Raw genomic sequence first — 10,524 nt, 5'->3', positions numbered from 1 at the left:
TAAAATTTAACTTTTGTAAACTATATATTATTTAAAACTCATATTTCAAATGTAAATATTATTTTCATTTATGTGTGTATTTTTATTTTCCAATTCATCGCCCTGTATACTTTTGTTTTCAGCTTTTTTTAGCGTCTGATGAACTGCTCTGCAGGGAAACGGCGTAACGCAATAAAAGTTTAACAATAAGTTTATATAAAAAAACTTATACATATTTGAATTGCACAAGCTTTTTTCAAGCTTAAAATACGAAAATACGTTTTGGGCCGTATACCTTTTATTGGTAAGCTGTCTGCTGTACTATAACCACCTTTACTTTAAAACTAACTAGCTTCTTTATCTAAATCATTAAACTGTTAATCATAAAATAAAGTAATAAGAAGTTACTTGAGATTAATAAAATAAATAAATAAATCATCAGGTCTTCCGTTATGTATATTTCTATTGTTGGAAAAATAATCATTTAAAATTTTAGAGTACTATATTAAAAAGAAATAATTTTTAATTTATTCGTCACAATTTTTTTAAATCTTTTCATTATGTATATCGTATCGATTCTAAAAATCCGTATTTATTTATATATGTTTTGCATTACATTAAAAATTGACTTAAAATGCAATAGCTGTCTATAAAAAGAAAGCACAGTACTTAATAATTAAAATAATTATGTAACAATTGATTTAAAGTGATACAATAAATTTTTTGTAAATAATTAAATTTAAAATTAATTGTTGTTCAAAGTTTACAACTGCTATTAAGCACAGAAAGTTTACACCAATCGTATAAAAATCAAACAAACAGTTTACAAACTTGCGTACAACAAAAGAAAAGCGTTCAATAACCTTAAACAGAAAGCAACAAACATTTTATTAACACCAGCTGACATAATATAAACAAAATACAACAATAATTTTTTTTAGTAAAGGCATGTTTAATTTAAGGAGAAAACTTTATAGTTGTATTTTTTGACACAACTAGCTTAGAAAAGCTGTTCGTTAATTAATTCTATCACTTACAATTAAAAAGGTAAACGAACTCAAAAGTTGTTCAAGTTTTTTGATCTCAATTTCATGTAGACTTTTTTTTTCTTTTTTAGCAAACAATTTTTATAGCTTTAGTAGTAAAATTTCTGAATCATTTTTATTTACTTTCTAGAAGAACAGTGTAAACTTCAACTTTGTTAAGTATTACTTCCAGAAAACAAAACATTTAAAAGCTTAAGGAACGTAAGTATCAAAAAAAATAATTATACATAAATGTTCTAAAACTTTGATTAGATTTTTCATTTTCCTAAATTATGCTGATGATTTTTTTGTTATGTTAAATGGAAAAAGCTGAACTTATTTTTAAATTTTTCTATAAATAACGTTTGTATTATGTTTGTTGTAAACAAGTACCTTTAGGAAAATATTAATGGTAGTTTATTTACAAGTCTTTTTAAACTCACAAAAACAAAAAGATTTTATATGTAGTTTATAGAAAATAATTATATTCTTAAACTAAGCTTTCAGCTTGTTTTAATCTACTGAGCTTTAAATTATACTATTTATAAAGGATTATAAAAAAATTAAGTTTGAAACTATTTTTTGTGTTTTCATTTAAGCGAAACTCTGTTAATGCAATTGTATATAAAGATTAATTTTTTTCTGAAAAAAGAAATAAATTGAATAATTTCAAACACACTTTCAAAGACTAAAAAGTATTAATTTTTGTATGCATTGCAACTTAGCTGCAGTTTTTTTTTCTCAATTAGCTCAAACTAATAATTTTAAATAAAGCTTAAACCGTTATATGATAAATGTTTTTTCTAACTTCAGTTGCAAAATAATACTTGAAAATGTTACTTGAAAAAAATTATAACTATAATAAAATATGTTTAATTATAAACTAAAAAACTACACATATTTTATACTATTACATATGACAAGCAAACTAACTTTTTACCTGTTTTAGTGAGCAAAAAGTTAAACAAAAACTTTTTATTTGTCTAGGTCAATTTTTTTAGTTTTTAATAAAAGTACTCGATTAAAATATATAGCTAAGAAAATGGATACTACAAGTTCTTTATTTAATGGAAGTATAAATATAGTACAGCAAGTAAGTTAAAAAAAACTTTTAAGCTTTTATTAGCAAAATATCTCTATTTTTCCTTTACAAATAATTGCTTATTCTTTTTTTTTTGAAAATTGAAAAAAATTTATGTACTTTAAAATATTATGCTTCTAAAAGATTTATACGTTAAAAGGTCTATTGTAATTTATGTTTTACTGGATATATTAAGTCAACAATAATAAAAAGTAATACGCTGCCATATTAGGAGCTTTTTATATTTCTAATTTTAGTTTTTAAAGTTGTAAGACGAGTCAAGTAATACTGTCAGAAAATCAGAATATTCTTTACTTATTTTGAAATACTAACTTAATGCAACTGTTTTCAAGTTTTTAGAAGTTAAGCGTGTGTAAGAAATTAGATTTTAATTTACTGATAATTTTTGTTTCATATTTTTAATAACTATTAAAAATGATTTAACTTTATCTAAATAACTTTTGTTATTTCAATTAACGTTATAAAATGCTCATAGTTGACCTTAACTTAAGTCAAAAAATGTAATGAAAAAAGTGCAAGTAAAAAGTAGAAATTTATTAAAAATTAGGCTAACAAAAAGTTAAGTAGTAAAATTTTTTGGTTTAAAAACACTAATGCGTTTCTTTTAAGACTTTGATACTAATTAAAGTTTTTAATTTCATAATGTTAGTAAAATAAATTTTTCATTCACTGGAAACAGTTTATTCAATTTTTGACAGACTTTTCATGTCTAGATATTTAATGTCATGTTTCGTTATTTCTGATTATTCTTATAATTTTTAAATGCTTATTGCTTGGGTACATGTTTTCTAAATTACATTTTAAACTAGAACTTCATTTTATTATTTCTAACAAATAGCTTTTTCAGATGCTTAAAAACCAAACACAGCTAGCAAAACAAGAAGCAAGGCAATTGTTTATAGAACATTGTAAAAGTCTAAGTATTCCTAAATCTTATGTAATAGTTCAAAGTTTGTTACTTGAAAAAAAACTTTATAAATAATATTAATCATAGGCTTATAAGTTAAAAATAAACTTTTTAAATGCTTTAAATTGCTAAGAAAAAATGTTAAAATAAAAGTTGTACTCACCAAAAAGTTAATTGTTGCATTTCTAGTAAACTTTTTAAGATTATGTTAGTTTTTTTATTTCTCTTGATTATGTCATTTGAAGTAAAAGTACCGAAAACAAGTTTAATTAAGACTTTTATAATGATTTTTAACAGATATGGATGCCCTATCTTCTGCTTTGTACGTTGTTTTAATTATAATGACAACTCTAACTATTGGAATGTTTATCGAAGAAATATACTTTTTAAGAACGAATATTAAATCTACATACAGAAGAAGATTATCGGTTGTACAGGTACAAAGCTTTTAAGTAGATTAAAGTCTAACTTAAGGTTTAAAATTAGCTGATTAAACAATAACTGGTACTTAATGTTTTTAAAAAGTATTGCAGATTTGATGTTTTAATTTTTTTCACAGTTGGGAATTCCACCAATTTTTACCTTGACATCCATGATTGGTTGTTTTTTTCCTGCCGGGTATGTCATGATCGACTTTGTGACATCTGTGTTAGTTGATTATTTTTATACATACTTTTACGAGCCTAAACCCAGTTTAACTCTTTTTACAATTAAACATATAATAAAGTATGGTGGCTTTTAGAATAAAAAGATAACGTTTTTTTTTTTACTGTATTCAACACTGTAATATATTGTTTATTGTATAACATTTTTATACGAGTCATAAACATAGTTCTATTTAAATTCAGATTTTTAATTAATCATTAAAATATTGCTTTGAGTTTTTGATCTACAGTATTAACAAAACTATAAAAAATAGTTCAATAAAAAAAAATTCAATAATAGCATTACAAGTAGTTTAAACGCAAAACTACTCAAAAGCTCTTTTAAGAAATTGCTTGAGTTGTGCACTTATAAACTACTATAAAATTTACGTGTGTACCTTACTTAAGTTTAAGTTAGTTAAATAACAAAATTGCTGTTTACTCTACTCTGTATTGTATTGATCAGACCATTTTAAACAAAACTACTAGGTGTAAAATCAACAGTTATAGCTTTTTAGAAGTTAAAAATAACGAAATTAAACTTTCAAACATTTAAGTAAATGTTTATTTTTAGTTACTTTGGTGTAGCACTACACTGCCTTTTAGTTTTGAAAGTGAATTATTACGGAGGACTAAAAAGTTTTTTGAAATGTTTCGAGACAAGGACTATATCAGTACGCACAGGACCACTTTGTTGTTGCTTGGTTTGTTTGCCAGAGCTTCCAATGAATAGGTAAAATTTTATTCTTTTGTATTTTTCATCAATTTAAATAACTTTAATTCAAGTTTAGCACAAAAACCACAAATACCTCGATCAACTAATTTTTTTTTCAAATTTATTACTTTTAAAATTTTCTCTAAGTCCTGTAACAGACTAAGCTAAAAATATTTTTGTATTTTAAATGTATTTTCTCAAAAGAGAACTGATATACTTAGTAAGTTATCCTTTAATCAGTAATAAAATGAAAAGTTAATCATAAAAACCTTAGTAAAACTGAAATATTAAACTTATTTAACGTACGTATCTAAAATGTTTAACTTGTTGTAATACTTCAAGTTGTTGTTTTATTTAAACCCTTAAAATCATAACTAAATCGAAATTTTTTCCTCATACGTATTTTCACATATAAAGTAGAGCTTACATTTGTAGTTTTAAAATTTCATTTCTATAAAAGCTAAAAAAACTATGAATAACTTTAAATTCAGTATAAGAAAAATTGATAGAAAGATAAAGTACATCTCAGAAACAATATCTGGTAGCTAAGATTGAAATCTAGTAAATAAGATCAACTTGTAAAAATCAAGAAGGACCCCCCTATAGCCTTACCAATCTAAAATCAATTAAAATCAAGTTCTTGAACAAAATTAACTAGAAAATCACAAAATACTGAAAACTGGATCAGCTTAAACTCATTCAAAATCTAAAAGAAAACTAGCCTGAGTTTTTCAAAAAATCTTTAAACTAGCCTAACAATTTGGTAGTAAAGTTTTTAATTTTACAACATAGGTAAAGAGTTGCATTTCTAAAACGTTTATTTGATAGTTTAAATGTAAACAAATGTAAATTAGTCACGTGTACAAAATTATCCAATCACGGTAGGTGTTTAATTTTAACTGACGAAAATTACTCTTTTTAATTTACAAAGGGTTTGTTTTTGAAAAAATACTTTTCTGTATGCTCTTTTTTACTAACTAGATCCGAATCGGCCGGATCTCTGTTAGGATCCGGCCGAAACCGGATCCAGACTTTTTTTCAAATTAGAATCCGGCCGGAACCGGATCCGAACTTTTTTTTTCAAATTAGGATCCGGCCGGAACCAGATCCGGACTTTTTTTTCATATTAAGATTCGGCCGGATCTGGACCCGGATAGTGAGTCCGGTACATCACTACGTATAAGCAACGTTCTAGTAAAAAATTATACAACTTTTGAAAAAAAAAGAATAAAAAAAAAACTTAAATAAAAATAAAGAAATACTCTATATGATCCTATTAAGAATACTGAAAAAAAAAAGTGCACTTTGTTTTTCAGAAAGAACTTTAGATTTTTGTGGTATATGACATTCCAGTCAGTCTTAATAAGGCCTATAACGCTATTTATGATGGGTATTTTTGATGCTGATGGAAGTGTTCCGATCCCAGGGGTTTGTGTAGAACTGTTGTGTATATTACAAATCATAAATACTGGTAAAACACTTTTGTGTATTTAATTATTACCAAATTCTATCTAAACAGTATTTGTTCCACACTTTTTATTTAAACTCATTATAAAGTTTCCATTATTTAGCTTTTATATATGTCAATGTTATATTTTATAGCCTAGTTAAACACAAAAGTAGTTGATAACATTGTGTTTTGATTTTTTTTTTACTTAATAGAAAGATGCAATGTATTTTTCGACATTTTTTATTTAAGTTATAATTTAAAACTTTTTTATTTTATCTAAAATATTTTAATAGTTGTTAATATTGTTAACAATTGATTACACGCATAAAGACAACTTTTGTTTGAAATTGTATCAGTTCGAAATATTTTGAGTAACTTTCTGTGTGTAACACAATAAATTTAATGCAGATTTTGTATCAAACTATACTCGTTTGCTCAATGATGACAGGCATGTGGGCTCTAGTTATATTTAGAAGGGCTTCTATGGATTTTATATCTGGCTATCGTATTCAAGGAAAATTTTTCGTTTTTCAGGTTTTATTAGGAGAAAAAAAAAAGAATTTTATGTTTTTATGAACAAATTTAATTTTTGGAAATTAAACTTAGTTTTTTTGAGAAGTCTATACCTTAGTTCAATTTTTTTTTTGAAAATGGTATAAAAATTTAATTAATTTGTAATAAATTATTTAAACAAAAATATTGTAGTCGATTTTGACATTTTATTTATTTTTTAATAACAATATAACTAAAAAATATCATTTATTCAAAACTTAATTTAAAATCCTAAAGCAATAACAAATTATTTTTTTACTGTTTAAAACTCATATTAACGACTTTCTTTAATAAAACTTAAATAACTTTTTATTTATTAGACATTTTTGTTTTGTGTTCATCATACCATAGTTTACGATTTTTATCACTATTTGTAATCAAAAAATTAGAAAATTTTAAAGTCAAGATTTAGTTACATTAGAAATAGATAACTAAATTATAGTAATCGAAAATTCAAAACTTTAAAATTTTCCCATTTTTTGTGATTGTTGATGATTAATGAATAATTAGCAAAACCAATAGTTATGATATTTTACAATCAAGTTGATTTACGTGATGATTAATATTAAATATAATTAAATATCAGATAATATTTAAAAAATAAATTACGCATTTTCATTCAGTTAATTTAAAACTAATTACTACTTGAATTTCGTATCAACCTACATTTCCAGATGGTACTTTTGGTGGCAAACTTACAACCAGCAATTGTTCATGCGGCTTATCACTCGTGCAGTCCACCATTTGGATTTCAAACAAGACAAATTATTCTCAATTACCAAATAACTGTAAGTTGAGTAATTAAAATAAAATATAAATTTGTGTAACCTACTTTAAAGACTATTTATTTACTTCAACTTTTATTTTTGACCAAAATAAATAATCTATACCATTAAGTTTATGTTTTAGATTGATAAAATTATACCTACAATTGTGATTAAGTTCAAACAATCTAGAATAAATATATACATAATTGTTTATAAATTCATTTTCTGTTGCATCACAAAAAAAAGTTATACTTTTAGTGATCGTAATAACTTAAATTTTATAAATTCAAAAAAGTTAATAATCTAAAATATCTAAAAATCAGATAAAACATTTACTATGTTTATAAGGAATTGTTTACCACGAAAAGTTTTGTTCATTAGTTTTACCGGGTGCATATTTAGCTGTTATGTAGATACAGGATTATAAATGGATAATTATGTTTTGAAGATGAAACTACTTCAATTACCTTTTTTTATAGTATTAAATATCTAAACTGCTTTTAATAAAACAAACAGATAATAGAGTTCTTCATATTATCACTGTTCAGTAGATGTTATTACAGAAGATCATCAGATAATGACAATGCACTTCTACCTATTCTATACGATGAAAACAATGAAACTAACAACAAAGAGTATGTTTTTACATTTACTTCTTCATTTATTAAAAAAACTTTCCGCTTAAGTTAAGTTTAAAGATTATTTATTAGTTTTTGTCAATGACGTTAAACTGCATCCAAGTAGTATGACTCGATAACCGAAAGGTTCCTTCGTACACTAGGTTTTAGGAAAAAAAAATTGAGCACTTTTTTTGTCGTTCAAACAATATACCCTACTAAACTTTTTATATACTAAAATAAACTTTAAAAAACTTCTAGTTTAAATTAATTTTAATTTTATTAGTGTGAAAAAAAGTTTTTTTAAATTGAAATGTAAAAAAAAAATAAAAAAATTTGTATGAAATAGTATATATTACTGTATATTTAAAAAGTACTTAAATAAAACCAATTCAAAACTGATGATGAAATAAAGGCTAGAAATGTACGGCCCGCAATCATATTAGTAGCTATAAAATATCTAAAGAAAAATAAACAAAAACGAGTGATTTTATAGAAAAAACGTGCACTTATTTTATATTCACCTCACATAAGTGCTAATTTGATAAATACTTCATTAAAACTTTGCTTTCTTTTACAACTTTTTAGAAACTTTAGATATATATACTTTTTATTTGTGGCCGGAAAACAATTTTTTTAACAACTACGGCCCGCGAAAGACTTTTTCTGCGAAATCTGGTTCCTCGACTAGATAAGTTGTTTACTCATATGTAAAAAGCCAAACTAATTAGGTTACATGACAACTCAAACTCTTTAAAATATGTTTAAAGGGTCACAACTCAAAAAATAATATTTCTAACTTTTGAAAAAAACAAAACTAGAATAAAAATTATTAACAGAAATATTTACAAATTTCTACATCTTAAAACTTATTTTAGCCATATCTCAAAAAGTATATATAATTTTAAAGAAATAAAAAAGTACTTGCAGGTATAAATTAGAGCTACAAGAGCTTATTGTTTTATTAATTTTTTTTTATTTGTGGTCCTTTAAACATTTTTAAAGAATTTCAGTTGTTTGAATTTGAAAAGCCGTGCACCCAGTAATTAAGATATTGTAGTTTAAGATGGTGAATTATAACTACTTAATAAGTTATTAGTCTTTACTTTAAACTTTTTGCATAAAGTACATATGAAATATCTCTGTCAAAATGAAATTACCTTAGTTTACCAATAAACTAGTTTTTTTATCAATTTAAAAAAAGATATTTTTTTAAATAAAAAAATTTTAATGAACCTTTTATTTAAACAAGTATTAATTCAAAAGTCGCTAATTTTTAGTATAAATTGTAAAAATCATATTTGTAAAATTGTATATATGTAAAATTATATATAATAATTTAATAAATGCTAACTACTGTCCTAGACAAGACGTTAAAAGGTATCCAAAAGGTGTGCGACTCGATAACCGAAAGGTTTTTCGTGCACCAGATTCTAAGATCAAATAATTTGAGCGCTTTTTGTTTCGTTCAATAAACTAGTACTTTAGGTGTTTATACTTTTTTGTACTTGTTTAATGTGTTTATATATAACACACAAAGCTCTACATTTAAATTTGACAAAAAAGTTTTCTATTTCACTATGTTTAACTTTTATTCTTAAAACAGACTCAAACAAATTGTAGTTGAAGACACGGCAAAATTACTTACAAACGATATTACGGTAGAGTTAAAAAAGGAAGAAACCATTGAATCTATAAAACAAAACGGAGACAACTGAATATTTCATTTTAAAATAAAACATACATTAATATACAAAATATTCGATACGTTTTTCCAAAGTTAAGAGTTTTAACTGTTTAAGTGTTTTATTTTTATTTTCACAGTCAGTACTATTATAAAAGTACAATGCATTAGTTATTTTTATTTTTTACTGAGATTCAAATGTTTTTAAAAGCTACCAAATGTTTTATTATAAATATTGTTTATAGAACGACAAAAGAAAATCGTTCAAAAAGTTTGGTCTAAAGAAATGTGTACAAAAAATATTTTGGCTATCGACTCGTACACCACTATAGTAATTTATTTACATATTCTATGTTAGAAAAAATAATTACTTGTAAACTTTAGTACAATCAATTTATTATAAAAACTCATGTAATTTAGCTACACACAAAAAAAAAACTTGTAATTTTTGTGATAATTTGATTAAAGTTAATATGTATATAATTGTTTATTTATATGATTTTTACCATAAATAAAATTAAAAAAAAAATTATATGCATCTAAATATTGAAAAAGTTTTAAAAATTATTTTAAGCAAAAATACTCAGCCAAAAGAATTGAATGAATCATTAAAATTTTTAAATCTTAACTAACGGAAATAAATCTATAATTTTGAGGGTGTGGTTAGCTAAATAATAAATAATACTTAGAAATGTGTTTTTGTCCTCATTTTATTGTTTATTGAACAACAGAAAAAAAGCGCTCAAAATAGTTGGTTCTAGGACCTGGTGCACGAAAAACCTTTCGTTTATCGAGTCGTACATCAAGGATACCTTTTACCGTATTGTCCAGGACAGCGTATTCTAGCGTCATAACGTATTCAGTCATAGCATATTAAACAGATGCAAGGCCTGCTTATTTAAAAAAAAAATTTCTAAATTTATTATATAAAGAAGAACATAAAAATAGAAATTTACAAAATAAAATGTTATTCGGAAATTTTGGCATTTTGTCAAAATCATCAAATACTTATTAAATACTACTACGGAAAGAAATTTCAAAGCCTAAACTAGATTTTAATTTCTATAAATTTTAACAAAAGG

General features: G+C 24.1%; 1 protein-coding gene across 1 annotated transcript; it reads left to right on the top strand.

Annotated features, from left to right (window-relative positions):
* Window positions 1-1,997: 1,997 nt before the first annotated feature.
* Window positions 1,998-9,862, top strand: LOC145833773 (organic solute transporter subunit alpha-like). The gene is made up of 10 exons (XM_082940955.1): window positions 1,998-2,097; window positions 2,954-3,056; window positions 3,311-3,450; window positions 3,573-3,661; window positions 4,232-4,390; window positions 5,689-5,800; window positions 6,231-6,356; window positions 7,049-7,162; window positions 7,658-7,776; window positions 9,365-9,862. The coding sequence occupies exons 1-10, from the start codon at window positions 2,047-2,049 to the stop codon at window positions 9,474-9,476; spliced, it is 1,125 nt and encodes a 374-aa protein (XP_082797081.1). The 5' UTR covers window positions 1,998-2,046; the 3' UTR covers window positions 9,477-9,862.
* Window positions 9,863-10,524: the final 662 nt, after the last annotated feature.

This window comes from Thalia democratica, chromosome 1 (genome assembly GCF_965202585.1).
Source record: "Thalia democratica chromosome 1, ktThaDemo2.hap1.1, whole genome shotgun sequence".
NCBI lineage: Eukaryota > Metazoa > Chordata > Thaliacea > Salpida > Salpidae > Thalia > Thalia democratica.
This window is presented reverse-complemented; position numbering and strand designations above follow the sequence as displayed.